At 44.6% G+C, this 15,752-nt stretch overlaps 1 protein-coding gene across 11 annotated transcripts in view; it reads right to left on the bottom strand.

Annotated features, from left to right (window-relative positions):
- The window catches only part of baz2ba (bromodomain adjacent to zinc finger domain, 2Ba), a 295,269-nt gene that overhangs the window by 151,395 nt on the left and 128,122 nt on the right, over positions 1-15,752 (bottom strand). For all 11 annotated transcript variants that reach the window (XM_067987408.1, XM_067987414.1, XM_067987411.1 and 8 more), the window contains one exon: positions 12,692-12,883. In XM_067987408.1, coding sequence (XP_067843509.1) covers positions 12,692-12,883 — 192 coding nt within the window. The remainder of the gene's footprint in view (positions 1-12,691; positions 12,884-15,752) is intronic.

Genomic DNA, 15,752 nt, shown 5'->3' with positions numbered 1-15,752 from the left:
TGGTGGAAGCAGATTCAATAGTAAGTTTCAAAGGGGAATTAGATAAATACTTGAAGGGAAAAAAATTCACAGGGCTATGGGGAAAGGGCGGGGGAATGGGACTAATTGGATAGCTCTTTCAAAGAGCCAGCACAGGCATGATGGGCCGAATGGCCTCCTCCTGTACTGTACCTACTATTATTACCATGAATAGTGAAACTTTGGACTGTTCAAGTCTCATTCATTTTTCTCATAGGATACAAACAGATGCCGTAAAAGTCTATACTGAGATTTTGATTTGTATGACAATAATGTTAATTTCCTCAGCACCTTAGATTTGCAGCAAATTCTTCAGAGTGAAAGCAAAACAGGAGGCTGAGTAACAATCATGTACATAGGTTGCTCATGTGGTAGACCAAGTGAAATGTTTCAGAGTATTATAAGAATCAAAAGACAGTGTATTCTCAAACAAATAAGTTTGTAAACTAGGTGTTTGTATTTTGTTGTTAAAACAGAAAATGCTGGAAATACTCGGGTCAGGCAGCATCTGTGGAGAGAACACGGAGTTAACATTTCAGGTCGATGATCTTTCATCAGAAATTCAATGACCTGAAACATTAATGCTGTTTCTCTCTCCACAGATGCTGCCTGACCTGCTGAGTATTTCCAGCAATTTCTGTTTTCATTTCAGATTTCCAACATCCGCAGTATTTTGCTTTTGCTTACATTTAGTTAATGGACAGAACGGGACTCGATCAGTGATTTGAACAAAAAGCAAAATACTGCAGATGCTGGAAATCTGAAACAAAACAGAAAATGGTGGAACACTCATTGGTCAGTCAGCAGCTGTGAGGAGAACAGACCAGTTCTGATGAAGGGTCCACACATGAAACGATGACTTGCCTGTTCGCTTCAAAGACCCTGACTGAGTGTTTCCAGCATTTTTTGTTTTTGTTTTATGCTGTGACCTGCCTCGTTATCAAATTTGCATTCTAATGAATATTCTGCAGAAGCAGGTTTGAACATATCAGCTGACTGATAGAATAAAAATGAAGTCGTTAAGTAATGAGTAAACAAACTTTTTTTTAAAACTCAGCAGACACATAGATTTAAAGTAATTGGTAGAAAGATTAGAGGGGAGCTGAGGAGAATTTTTTTTCACCCAGAGGGTGGTAAGGGTCTGGACCTCACTGCCTGAAAGGCTGGTAGAGGCAGGGACCCTCACCACATTTAAAAAGTACTTTGATATGTACCTGAAGTGCCGTAACCTACAAGGCTATGGACCAAGTGCTGGAAAGTGGGATTTTTTCTTTTTATTCATTCATGGGATGTGGGCGTCGCTGGCAAGGCCAGCATTTATTGCCCATCCCTAATTGCCCTCGAGGAGGTAGTGGTGAGCCACCTTCTTGAACCGCTGCAGTCCGTGTGGTGAAGGTTCTCCCACAGTGCTGTTAGGTAGGGAGTTCCAGGATTTTGACCCAGCGGCGATGAAGGAATGGCGATACATTTCTAAGTCAGGATGGTGTGAGACTTGGAGGGGAACATGCAGATGGTGGTGTTCCCAAGCGTCCGCTGCCGTTGTCCTTCTAGGTGGTAGAGATCACGGGTTTGGGAGGTGCTGTCGAAGAAGCCTTGGCGAGTTGCTGCAGTGAGTCTTGTAGATGGTACATACTGCAGCTATGGAGCGCCAGTGGTGGAGGGAGTGAATGTTTAAGGTGCTGGATAGGGTGCCAATCAAGCGGGCTGCTTTGTCCTGGATGGTGTCGAGCTTCTTGAGTGTTGTTGGAGCTGCACTCATCCAGGCAAGTGGAGAGTATTCCATCAAACTCCTGACTTGTGCCTTGTAGATGGTGGAAAGGCTTTGGGGAGTCAGGAGGTGGGTCACTCGCCACAGAATACCCAGCCTCTGACCTGCTCTCGTAGCCACTGTATTTAGTTGGCTAGTCCAGTTTAGCTTCTGATCAATGGTGACCCTCAGGATGTTAATGGTGGGGGGATTTGGCGATGGTAATGCTGATGGAATGACATGGGGAGGTGGTTAGACTCTCTCTTGTTGGAGATGGTCATTGTCTGGCGTGAATGTTACTTACCACTTAGCCCAAGCCTCGATGTTGTCCAGGTCGTACTGCATGCGGGCAAGGACTGCAGCATTATCTGAGGGGTTGCGAATGGAACTGAACATTGTGCAATCATCAGCGAACATCCCCACTTCTGACCTTATGATGGAGGGAAGGTCATTGATGAAGCAGCTGAAGATGGTTGGGCCTAGGACACTGCCCTGAGGAACTCCTGCAGCAATGTCTTGGGGCTGAGATGATTGGCCTCCAACAACCACTACCATCTTCCTTTGTGCTAGTTATGACTCCAGCCACTGGAGAGTTTTCCCCGATTCCCACTGACTTCAATTTTACTAGGGCTCCTTGATGCCACACTCGTTCAAATGCTGCCTTGATGTCAAGAGCAGTCACTCTCACTTCACCTCTGGAATTCAGCTCTTTTGTCCATGTTTGGACCAAGGCTGTAATGAGGTCTGGAGCCGAGTGGGTCCTGGCGGAACCCAAACTGAGCAACGGTGAGCAGGTTATTGGTGAGTAAGTGACACTTGATAGCACTGTCGACGACATCTTCCATCACTTTGCTGATGGTTGAGAGTAGACTGATGGGCAGTGATTGGCCAGATTGGATTTGTCCTGCTTTTTATGTACAGGACATACCTGGGCAATTTTCCACTTTGTCGGGTAGATGCCAGTGTTATAGCTGTACTGGAACAGTTTGGCTAGAGGCGCGGCTAGTTCTGAAGCACAAGTCTTCAGCACTACAGCCTGGATGTTGTCGGGGCGCATAGCCTTTGCTGTATCCAGTGCACTCAGCTATTTCTTGATATCACTAGGAGTGAATCGAATTGGCTGAAGACTGATTTCTGTGATGGTGGGGATATCGGGAGGAGGCCGAGATGGATCATCCATTTGGCACTTCTCGCTGAAGATAATTGCGAATGCTTCAGCCTTTTCTTTTGCACTCAAGTGCTGGGCTCTGCCATCATGGAGGATGGGGATGTTCACGGAGCCTCCTCCTCCCATTAGTTGTTTAATTGGGAGTAGGCAGGCTAGCTCTTTTTCGGCCAGCACAGACACGATGGGCCAAAAGGCCCCCTTCTGAGCCGTAAATGTCTATGATTCTACGCACAATGTATCTCAAACACAAATTGAAATACTCCTACATAACGTCCAGCGAGGAGCTGAAGAAATGGATAGTATTGATTCGGATGTTATCATGGTTTCAAACAATAGTAACATTTAATTTCAAAGTTACTTCTTGAGAACAATCGAATAGAATCCATCTACAGCAACTAAAATACCCAAAAAAGTAGAAATATTATTAGTGAAATTAGCCTTCACAACTGCATTGAATTATATTCAAGTTTTGCATCTTTCAGAAAATGAAGCAGATTTTCATTCAAATGATAAATATATTTAGTAAACATTTTATTATTAGCACATTTCCAGTGGCTTTACTCATGGTAAAACAGATGTCATGCTGATTTGTCGGACAGCATTATATCAATAGTGCACAATCGTTATATAATGAGAATGTTTACATCTCAATAGCTTCTTTTACATAATAGACTTAAAGAAACTACAGTGATTAAAAATGTTTGATGTTAATGTAGAACTGTGTTAACCTGGTCATTCCTTGAAGACTGCAAAGAATATTTCTGTAGGGAAGTGTCTAAATAGGAACATCCTGAGGTCAATTATGGACGAAAACGCTGTTGCTGAAGCAAACTTGTTTTTACATTAGTAGCTGCTTGCAATCTCCAAGCTCCTCCCTTTGGGAAGAAAACTCTAGAAAATGACTTGGCTGCTTCCTCCACCGATATACTGAATCTAATGGTGTGCACTATCATCGAGGCCACGAATCATCACTGCTGGACGCCTTGATCAACCTTATGCTGGCTAATGGTCGATTCCCCACACCTGTTCGGTTCTCCATTAGAAACTCGAAACCTCGAGCTGTGCGTCCACTGATACTCCGCCCCTCAAACAGCTCCTGGACTCACGTCTCTGAACCCTGGACATTAGTTTGTTAGTGCTCCAAGCTGACTCCACCCTATCTACAAGTCAACTTCATCCTACCATACGGACTATAACTTTGGACTCTCTCTTGTTGTTAACCCCCTATTCTCCGTTTACAACCAGGACATATCTATCCTAATCTTAGTCGTGTCTATCGTCTACCGTCCTAATCTCCTGACGCCATCCCAGATTAGGCCCCCTCCTGGATAAGCCCACAGCTTTTTTTGTTCCTCTCGCTGCATTCTCCAAAGGGCCCATCGAGGCACTCTTCACTGCCTCCTCATAAGCAGAAACCTCGACTGCCCAATCCACCTCGCTAACCTTTCCACCCAGTGCGCCTGCTGGGGGATAATCTTGCTAACCTCCTTACTGTTCCAATCACCCCTCCCACCACTAACCCTGTGGACTCTGACAGTGGATCAACAATCACCGCCTCTCTCCGCAGCTCCTCTAGGACGTCCGTTCACTTGCGAACAAGGCCCTTGCCATCCATGACCTTATTGTGGATGATTGCATCGACATCGTTGCCTTAACGGAAACTTGGCTCACACTCGTTCAAATGCTGCCCTTACTGAAGCCAAGGGCCTGACGATATTTTCCACTACCTGCCTCACCCAAACCACCATAGTTACCACCAAATCTCGGCTTGGTCTGTCCCCCCTCCTCCTCTGGCACCCTCTCCTCCTTTAGACACCTCACCTCGTTCCACCCTCTCACCTCTCCTTTAAAATCCTCATTTCCCACCACGCACCCAAGCACCATGCCAAGTTTTTCATCGATACATCTTCACTCTTTTCTACCTTCAGTCTCTGCACTGAATCACTTCTCACCCTCAGTGATTTCAACCTCCATCTTGACTCACCTTGCCCTCTATCCTCTCAGTTCACTGCCCTCCTTTAACATAGCATCATCGAAGTTACAACATGGAAACAGGCCCTTCGGCCCAACATGTCCATGTCGCCCAGTTTATACCACTAAGCTAGTCCCAATTGCCTGCACTTGGCCCATATCCCTCTATACCCATCTTACCCATGTAACTGTCCAAATGCTTTTTAAAAGACAAAATTGTACCCGCTTCTACTACTGCCTCTGGCAGCTCGTTCCAGACACTCACCACCCTTTGAGTGAAAAAATTGCCCCTCTGGACCCTTTTGTATCTCTCCCCTCTCACCTTAAATCTATGCCCCCTCGTTATAGACTCCCCTACCTTTGGGAAAAGATTTTGACTATCTACCTTATCTATGCCCCTCATTATTTTATAAACTTCTATAAGATCACCCCTTAACCTCCTACTCTCCAGGGAAAAAAGTCCCAGTCTGTCTAACCTCTCCCTGTAAGTCAAACCATCAAGTCCCGGTAGCATCCTAGTAAATCTTTTCTGCACTCTTTCTAGTTTAATAATATCCTTTCTATAATAGGGTGACCAGAACTGTACACAGTATTCCAAGTGTGGCCTCACCAATGCCCTGTACAACTTCAACAAGACATCCCAACTCCTGCATTCAATGTTCTGACCAATGAAACCAAGCATGCCGAATGCCTTCTTCACCACCCTATCCACCTGTGACTCCACTTTCAAGGAGCTATGAATCTGTACTCCTAGATCTCTTTGTTCCATAACTCTCCCCAACGCCCTACCATTAACGGAGTAGGTCCTGGCCCGATTCGATCTACCAAAATGCATCACCTCACATTTATCTAAATTAAACTCCATCTGCCATTCATCGGCCCACTGGCCCAATTGATCAAGATCCCGTTGCAATCCTAGATAACCTTCTTCACTGTCCACAATGCCACCAATCTTGGTGTCATCTGCAAACTTACTAACCATGCCTCCTAAATTCTCATCCAAATCATTAATATAAATAACAAATAACAGCGGACCCAGCACCGATCCCTGAGGCACACCGCTGGACGCAGGCATCCAGTTTGAAAAACAACCCTCTACAACCACCCTCTGTCTTCTGTCGTCAAGCCAATTTTGTATCCAATTGGCTACCTCACCTTGGATCCCATGAGATTTAACCTTATGTAACAACCTACCATGCGGTACCTTGTCAAATGCTTTGCTGAAGTCCATGTAGACCACGTCTACTGCACAGCCCTCATCTATCTTCTTGGTTACCCCTTCAAAAAACTCAATCAAATTCGTGAGACATGATTTTCCTCTCACAAAACCATGCTGACTGTTCCTAATCAGTCCCTGCCTCTCCAAATGCCTGTAGATCCTGTCCCTCAGAATACCCTCTAACAACTTACCCACTACAGATGTCAGGCTCACTGGTCTGTAGTTCCCAGGCTTTTCCCTGCCGCCCTTCTTAAACAAAGGCACAACATTTGCTACCCTCCAATCTTCAGGCACCTCACCTGTAGCGGTGGATGATTCAAATATCTCTGCTAGGGGACCCGCAATTTCCTCCCTAACCTCCCATAACGTCCTGGGATACATTTCATCAGGTCCCGGAGATTTATCTACCTTGATGCGCGTTAAGACTTCCAGCACCTCCCTCTCTGTAATATGTACACTCCTCAAGACATCACTATTTATTTCCCCAAGTTCCCTAACATCCATGCCTTTCTCAACCGTAAATACCGATGTGAAATATTCATTCAGGATCTCACCCATTTCTTGTGGTTCCGCACATAGATGACCTTGTTGATCCTTAAGAGGCCCTACTCTCTCCCTAGTTACCCTTTTGCCCTTTATGTATTTGTAGAAGCTCTTTGGATTCACCTTTGCCTGATCTGCCAAAGCAATCTCATGTCCCCTTTTTGCCCTCCTGATTTCTCTCTTAACTCTACTCCGGCAATCTCTATACTCTTCAAGGGATCCACTTGATCCCAGCTGCCTATGCATGTCATATGCCTCCTTCTTCTTTTTGACTAGTGCCTCAATCTCCCGAGTCATCCAAGGTTCCCTACTTCTACCAGCCTTGCCCTTCACTTTATAAGGAATGTGCTTACCCTGAACCCTGGTTAACACACTTTTGAAAGCCTCCCACTTACCAGACGTCCCTTTGCCTGCCAACAGACTCTCCCAATCAACTTCTGAAAGTTCCTGTCTAATACCATCAAAATTGGCCTTTCCCCAATTTAGAATTTTAACTTTTGGGCCAGACCTATCCTTCTCCATAGCTATCTTAAAACTAATGGAATTATGATCACTGGTCCCAAAGTGATCCCTCACTAACACTTCTGTCACCTGCCCTTCCTTATTTCCCAAGAGGAGGTCAAGTTTTGCCCCCTCTCTAGTCGGGCCATCCACATACTGAATGAGAAATTCCTCCTGAATACACTCAACAAATTTCTCTCCATCCAAGCCCCTAATGCTATGGCTGTCCCAGTCAATGTTGGGAAAGTTAAAGTCCCCTACTATTACCACCCTATTTTTCTTGCAGCTGTCTGTAATCTCCTTACATATTTGCTCCTCAATTTCCCGTTGACTATTTGGGGGTCTGTAGTACAATCCTATCAAAGTGATCTCTCCCTTCTTATTTTTCAGTTCTACCCATATAGACTCAGTGGGTGAACCCTCGGATATATCCCCTCTCACTACTGCCGAGATGTTCTCCCTAATCAAGAACGCAACTCCCCCTCCTCTCTTACCTCCTGCTCTATCTTTCCTATAGCATCTGTACCCTGGAACATTGAGCTGCCAGTCCTGCCCCTCCCTTATCCATGTTTCAGTAATAGCTATAACATCCCAGTCCCATGTACCCATCCATGCCCTGAGTTCATCTGCCTTGCCCATCAGACTTCTTGCATTGAAATAAATGCAGTTTAATCTAGACTTCCCTTGGTCTTTGCCCTGCTTTCTCAGACCATCTGTCCGGTCATGTTCTGTACACTCTCCCTTACTGCCTTTTGTTTCTGTCACCATTTTATTTCCCACTGACTTCCTGCATCGGTTCCCATCCCCCTGCCACATTAGTTTAAACCCTCCCCAACAGCACTGGCAAACACTTCCCCAAGGACATTGGTTCCAGTCCTGCCCAGATGCAGACCGTCCAATTTGTACTGGTCCCACCTCCCCCAGAACCGGTTCCAATGGCCCAGGAATTTGAATCCCTCCCTCTTGCACCATCTCTCAAGCCACGTATTCATCTTAGCTATCCTGTCATTCCTACTCTGACTTGCCCGTGGCACTGGTAGCAATCCTGAGATTACTACCTTTGAGGTCCTACTCTTTAGTTTAACTCCTAACTCCCTAAATTCAGCTTGTAGGACCTCATCCTGTTTTTTACCTATATCGTTGGTGCCTATATGCACCATGACAACTGGCTGTTCACCCTCCCCCTCCAGAATGTCCTGCAGCCGCTCCGAGACATCCTTGACCCTTGCACCAGGGAGGCAGCATACCATCCTGGAGTCTCGGTTGCGTCCGCAGAAACGCCTGTCTATTCCCCTTACAATCGAGTCCCCTATCACTACAGCTCTGCCACTCTTTTTCCTGCCCTCCTGTGCAGCAGAGCCAGCCACAGTGCCATGAACCTGGCCACTGCCACCTTCCCCTGGTGAGCCATCTCCCCCAACAGTATCCAAAACGGTATCCCTGTTTTGGAGGGAGATGACCGCAGGGGACCCCTGCACTGCCTTCCTACTCTTCCTCTGTCTGTTGGTCACCCATTCACTATCTCCCTCAGTAATTTTTATCTGTGGTGTGACCAACTCACTGAACGTGCTATCCACGACTTTCTCAGCATCGCGGATGCTCCAAAGTGAGTCCATCCGCAGCTCCAGAGCCGTCAAGCGGTCAAACAATAGCTGCAGCTGGACACACTTCCCGCAGGTGAAGGAATCAGGGATACAGGAAGGAGCCCTGAATCTCCCTCCATATAAACTCTCCTACCCATATTCATGGCCACGCACTCGAGGGGGAGGGCGGGGCAGAGAGAGAGGGGCTATTTTATAACTTTGCAAAATACATACACTCAAAACATTTGAATTAAATTAATTTAATAGTACAATTAAGGACTTTCACCCATGTTCTCACATTCAGTTCAGCTAGTCTGCAAGGGTGAATTTAGTTCTTTTTTAAAATAGGATGCAATTTCTCCTCCTCTTCCATCTCTGATTAAAACATTCTGGATACACTGCTTGCCACTTTTTTTTAATTAAAATAATTAGAAGCAGTTCTGTCAACATAGCACAGGTGATAATCAAGAAAGATAATAGCAGCTGTCTCAACTGGCATCACAATACTGCTAATAATCAGGGAGAATCGGGGATAATTTGAGGTTGTTTGCTTCAAAATTCAACTTTTTTTGGAAAAGGAACTTAATTACATGAAGAAAAGACTCCATCTCTCAGCTTTATACATTTTCTGAAGTTTAAAGAACACAAAACAAAAGATACAAGAGGTGTGTAAACAGTCAGTCAGTCAGTCAGTCAGTCTTTTTTTCCACACACACACACACTCTGTTTTTGTAAAAAAAAGTTTCTGCTTTTAAAAGAAAGCTAAATGGATTTTACCTGAAAAATAATTTAACATTGATCATCTAGTTTTTCAAATAATTTTGAAAAATGTTTGGGCGGAAACTGCGATGGCCCGAAGAAAAATATCCCGCGGTACAGCTGACTGAATAGTATGGATGCATCCTGAGAAATTAGGTACACTGCACATGCTCAGACTGCATAATCTAAATTCAGCTCACAGTGCCACCGTTCTGGGCAATCATATCAACTCCAAGCTCAAGCTTTTGGGAGAGGCCAAGAGCATCAACTAAACATTTTAATAAAGACATTAAAAGACACAAAAAAAACTAAATTGATACATTTAATCAGGTTATTGTGAAATATATAGTTTGATGTTTATATTATGTTTAGACCCCTATTTTGGGCATTAGAAATTTTAGTTGATGAAAGAAAATGTCAGGTGCAAAACAATCTCAGAAAGCATTTTGAGGGAAAATTGTGGGAATCCAGTGACTAGACTGCACAGCCCAAGTTCAGATTGTTTTGAGTGATGAGTTGTTACAGGTAAAACACATTATAAATGTGGGAATACTGCTCTCCCTTCACACCAAAAAGCTAACCCATGTTCCTCTCTTTCATTTCAGGCGCTGAGAATTTGGAAGCCCCTGTGCCAGTCGAGGAACAGGAGATGAGCCTTCAGGAAGATGCACTGTCACTCAATCTGACTCTTACAAACACCAGCTCAGATACTGGCATCACGCGTACTTTAGAGGCTAGGTCAGAGGAGGTCTCCACACATGGTGACTCAAGTGCACAGGAACTCGGGCACGGGGATAGGACGCCACATGTGAAAGCTCACCAGAGGATGAGGTCACATATTAGTTACGTGGCAGACGACTCAGGTGCTGACTTTGAGGGCTGATGGGCATCTACTAGGAAATGCCAGGTGCACTGGGAGCCTGTCAGAGACCTTGCGCACAATGTCGCAGAGCATGGAGGTGTCCAGCTCCAATTTGTATCAAGGCTTTGAACCAAACGTCAAGACCATTCTGTCTAACATGGTCCGAGCGGTCAACTCCATTATCAACACAGTGGTACCCACCGTTATGGAGCTTCTGCTGACAATTTCCATGGCAGCAGACTGCTGGCATGGAAGCTCAAACAGCTGCTATGGCAGCTCACACTGCTGCCATGCATTCTCAGACTGCTGCCACCTTGGCCCTGGGGACCAATGTCAACATGAGCCTCCAAAGCGCCGCAGCTGTCCCGCACTCCGCAGAGCCATACGAGTGCAGAGGCGCCATCCAGGGAGAGTGGCCATGGCTCCATGGGAGAGACACCTGCTATCCTCTCTCAGGATGACAGCTGATTCCCCACCAGCCATCCCACCAGTGCCCTTGCTGGTGCCACACAGCCAGCAGGGCCAGACTGCTCCAGACCACATCAAAATGCTGCAGTCTGAAATTGGGCTCTCGAGGCCCAGAGCAGCTCATGGTTGCCCACCACTACCATCTGAAGTGTCCTCAATGGAAGCTCAGCAGCCTTCCACCTCTGAAGCTGTGGCCACTGGGGAAAACACCTCATGGGAGAGCTAGGAAAGGGAAAGGAACATACAAGACAGGCACTAAGGGCTGATTCTTAATTATATGTGCAAACTATTAGATAAAGGTGTAATTAAGTTGATTGATGAATTTGTTTTTTGTTTTGGATTTGGTATTTGTAGTGAATCATAGAATCATACAACACAGAAGGAGGCTATTCGTCTCACGTGCCTGTGCCGGCTCTTTGAAAGAGCCTTTCAATTAGTCCCACTCCGTTGCACTTTCTCCATAACCCTGCTATTTTTTCCTTTTCAAGTATGTATCCAATTCCCTTTTGAAAGTTACTATTTAATCTGCTTCTCCCACCCTTTCAAGCAATGAATTCCAGATCATAACAACTCGCTGCATAAAAGAATCTAATTTCCCCTGCTACATTGCTCCTGAATAAAAATAATCTCGGAGAAGTGCTTCCTGAATATTCTCAGTGGATATGGCTTCCTGCGCATTGCCCTCCTCCTCCCTCTTCTGGCTGTTGCTGCTGCTCTGTGGTGTCTTCCTTGCTGCTCCCCCTCGTCCTCCAGCCCCAAAGGCAGTCTTATGAGACCACCCATGTCTGCATTGCCAAAAACAGTGCAACACTAGCAAAATTTTTACTTGTTCAGACAAAAGTGAACTTTCCAGAGTGATTAAATACATCAAAAAATGTCCAGAAGTCAACCAGCCACCTGAAATGATAAACCAGCAACTAACTTGTAAGTACTGTTGATCCCTTTAAATATTGCTGGTCCTTACCTAACAAAGGAAATACTTGCCATAGAGGGAGTGCAGCAAAGGTTCACCAGACTGATTCCTGGGATGGCAGGACTGTCTTATGAGGAGAGATTGGGTCGACTAGGCCTGTATTCACTCGAGTTTAGAAGAATGAGAGGGGATCTTATTGAAACATAAAATTCTGACACGGCTAGACAGACTGGATGCAGGGAGGAGGTTTGCCCTGGCTGGGGAGTCTAGAACGAGGGATCACAGTCTCAGGATACGAGGTAGAACATTTAGGACTGAGATGAGGAGAAATTTCTTCACTCAGAGGGTGGTGAACCTGTGGAATTCTCTACCACAGAAGGCTGTGGAGGCCAAGTTACTGAATATTTTTAAGAAGGAGGTAGATAGATTTCTAGACACAAAAGACATTAAGGGGTATGGGGAGAGAGCGGAAATATGGTATTGAGATAGAGGTGAGCCAAGATCATATTGAATGGCGGAGCAGGCTCGAAGGGCCAAATGGCCTACTCCTGCTCCTGTTTTCTATGTTTCTATGTGAGGGTGCCTTCCTGCTGGTTAGCGTCACATTGTGCTGTGCGAGTTCAGTATGTGGCGAATGAAGCACTGGGGCATTTGAAAATTGAAAACAGGTTCAGCAAGAAGCACAGGTCCCTAATTTAATTTAATTATTGTTGCCGACATCTGCTCCTGCTGTCAGCGCATCTACCTTAACCAATGTGGCGGGCAACGAACTTCTGGCCGGAAAGTGCGCGCACTTCCTGCCTGCCATATTGAAACCTTAGCAGGCCAGTTAGTGTCCGAAAAATGGAAGCTGCATGACTGAATTTCTTGGCCTAAATCTTCTCTGACTGTGGATTGCCATTAATGAAAAAAAAAATCTAATTATAAACTTCAAAATACCTGGAAAAGATGATAGTTGCGTGTGTCCCACTAAGGCTGTAGATGCACCAATTGTTCCCAGGCCACCAAACTCTGAACGCCCTGAGCTTGTAGTGTGCAGTCCAAAGGCTGCGTGGTTAACCATTGGGAAGGCACTCGATACTGCAGACAAATTAAAAGGCTGATCTCCAGCTGCTGCTCTAAACATTTGCCCTGGAATTGAACAAAAAGGCAAATGCTTTAGTATTTTTAAAAAAATTATATTGGGGCATGAAAAAAATGTTAAATGTATTTTGAAGCAAGTAGTATGAAAACATCCAACACCCACTTCATGTATATACATTTAAATGCTTCTCTTGTTTTTTTAAATTACTACCAATTACATTTCAAACATTTTTCCATAATAGATATATATGAAAATCTGTAACCATGCAGACTCAACTACCTAACCATAATACACACTTAAAATTATCTCACCCATGGTTTTGAAATTCCACTGATACAACCAGAGATGAATATTTGAAAGCAATATACAGGTTAGCATCTGTTTCTATAGCACTTGTGGCCAAGTTACAAGAAAGACATCTGAAAATAAATTATTAATAAATTTGAATGTACAATTATAACTTATAAAGAAATAAGGAGGCTGCAAATACAGAGCCACTACCTTAAGCACCTTCGTAAAATACAGTCCCGTCTGACATGACAAAAGCCAGAATAAATAAATGGCTGTGATCTAGGGATTGTAGGATTTAAGGAGGTTACAGAGATATGGAGAGGTGAGGCCATTTAGGGATGTAGATACTAGACACATGGATGGGAATTTTAATTTTCAGACACTGGTGGACCAGGTGCCAATGTTGGTCAGCAAGCACAAGGATGAATGGCAAGCAGCACTAGGTGCAGGATAGCATACAAGTAGCAGAGTTTTGGACAAACTGAAGTTTATGGAGGGTGGAGGAAGGGAGGGAGGCCAGCCCAGAGACCACTGGAGAATTGAGTCTGGAGGTGACAACAGCAAAAATGAGGGTCTCACTGTGGATAGGCTGAGGTAGCAGTAGAGGTGGGCAATGTTATGCAGGTGGAAGTAGGTGGTTTCTGTAATGGGGAGGATACCAAGTCAACAGCTCAGTTTGGGGTAGAACAGAACACCAAGAGTACCAAGAGTGTCCTGGTTCAGCCGGAGATAGTGGCCAGGTAGGGGGATGGAATCGGTACAGTTTATTGCAGGGCCGAAGTTGATGGCTTTTGTCTTCCCAATGTTTAGCTGGAAGAATTATCACTCATCCACGATTGGATGTCGGCCAAACAGTCAGACAGTACAGAGGCAATGGAGAGGTCGAGAGAGGGGGGGTGGAGATGTATAGCTGGAATATATGTGGAAGCTGACGCCATGTTTGCCAGTGATGTCACCAAAGGGCAGCATGTGGATGAGGATGAGGATGAGGAGGGGGCCATTGATGGATCCTTGAGGTGGAAATGCCAGGTTAGGAAGTGAAGTCATTTCGAGAAGTGCTCTGGCTACGAATGGATAGATAAGACTGGAACCAAACAAGGGCAATTCCACAGAGGATAGGCATTGGAGCAGGATTGTGTGATCAACCATGTCAAGAACAGCGAGGAGAGATAATGCATCATTGTCACAATCATGGAGAATTTCGTTGATGACTTTATTTGGAGCCACTTCTGGTCCTGTTACAGAAACCTAATTGCAGGTATTGAAGCAGAGAGTTACAGGAGAAGTGGGCATGGATTTGGGAGGTGACAACACATTCAAAACCTTGGAGAGAAAAGGAAGGTTGGAGATGGAATGATAGTTAGTGAAGTTGAGGGGTTTTTTTTATTGGGGCGGTGAGGTGGGGTGATCACAGCCATTGTGAAAGGTATGGAGACATGCCTGAGGAGAGCGAACCAATTCCAATATTAGCTAAAATGGATGAAAAGGAGGGAAGTTGGTTGATGGGGAATTTAATGGGAATGGGGATAAGGGAGCAAGAGGTAGTTCTCATGAATGAGGCAAGTTTGGAGAGGGTAGGAGGGCAGCTGGGGGAAAACTAGAGAGAAAAGGGTTTGGGACTAGGGTGGAACAGGGAGGAAAGCAGCAGAGGCTCTATTTTGGAGACAAAAAAAATCCATCAGCTCCTTGCACTCATTGTTAGGAGTGAGGGTGGAGGGGGTAAGGGAGAGGAGGGAGAGGGAAGGGGAGAAGAGGAAGGCTGAAAATTCGGCGAACATTTATAGTAGCTAGAAAAGCTTTGTTGACAAAATCATTGGATTTTCCATGTTAATTCATGAAATCTGTTCTTATTTTAAAAGTAAATTTGATTATATTTGAGGAAAAATGCCAGCAAGTACAATAGTTATATCTAATTAACATTTCTACAGCACACACAAGTATAGAATTCTACAGGCAATGATGAACAGTTAAACAAAGAGGGCCTTTCCTTTCAACTGAGCTTACTAATATTACATTTCAACCTCAATTTCGCTCACTCTCTGAAGTTCAGTTTTTCCACAAATGTCTATAGAATATTCTGAAGTCTATATGAATGCTAAATAGTTAGAGACAAAGAAATTAAAACTGGTCACTGATTTATGAAAATTTCATTTGAAGGCTAATTTATTTTAATTTTTAGTTTTTTGAACTTCAACCAGAACGAAGATGAATGCACTGTGCATGCAGGAAACCAGTCACCATCTCTAAAATACTGACCAATCAGGAACAATATAGCGTACACAGTTCTGGTCTCCATATTACAAAAAGGATATAGAAGCAGTGGAGAAGGAGCAAAAAAGATTTACTAGGATGATACCAGAACTGAGAGGATATACTTATCAGGAAAGACTGAACAGGCTGGGGTTCCTTTTTCTGGAAAAAAGGCCGAGTGGTGACTTAATAGGGTTCTTCAAAATTATGAAGGGGTTTGATAGGGTAGACATAGAGAAGGTGATTCCACTTGTGGGGGAGTCCAAAACTGAGGGCCATAAATAGAAGATAGTCACCAATAAATCCAATAAAGAATTCAGGAGAAATTTCTTTACCCAGAGAGTGATTAGAATATGGAACTTGCTACCACATGGA

The sequence above is a fragment of the Heptranchias perlo genome, chromosome 7 (genome assembly GCF_035084215.1).
Source record: "Heptranchias perlo isolate sHepPer1 chromosome 7, sHepPer1.hap1, whole genome shotgun sequence".
In the NCBI taxonomy this organism is placed as follows: Eukaryota; Metazoa; Chordata; class Chondrichthyes; order Hexanchiformes; family Hexanchidae; genus Heptranchias; species Heptranchias perlo.
The sequence above is the reverse complement of the archived record's forward strand: the minus strand, read 5'-3'. Positions and strand labels throughout refer to the sequence as shown.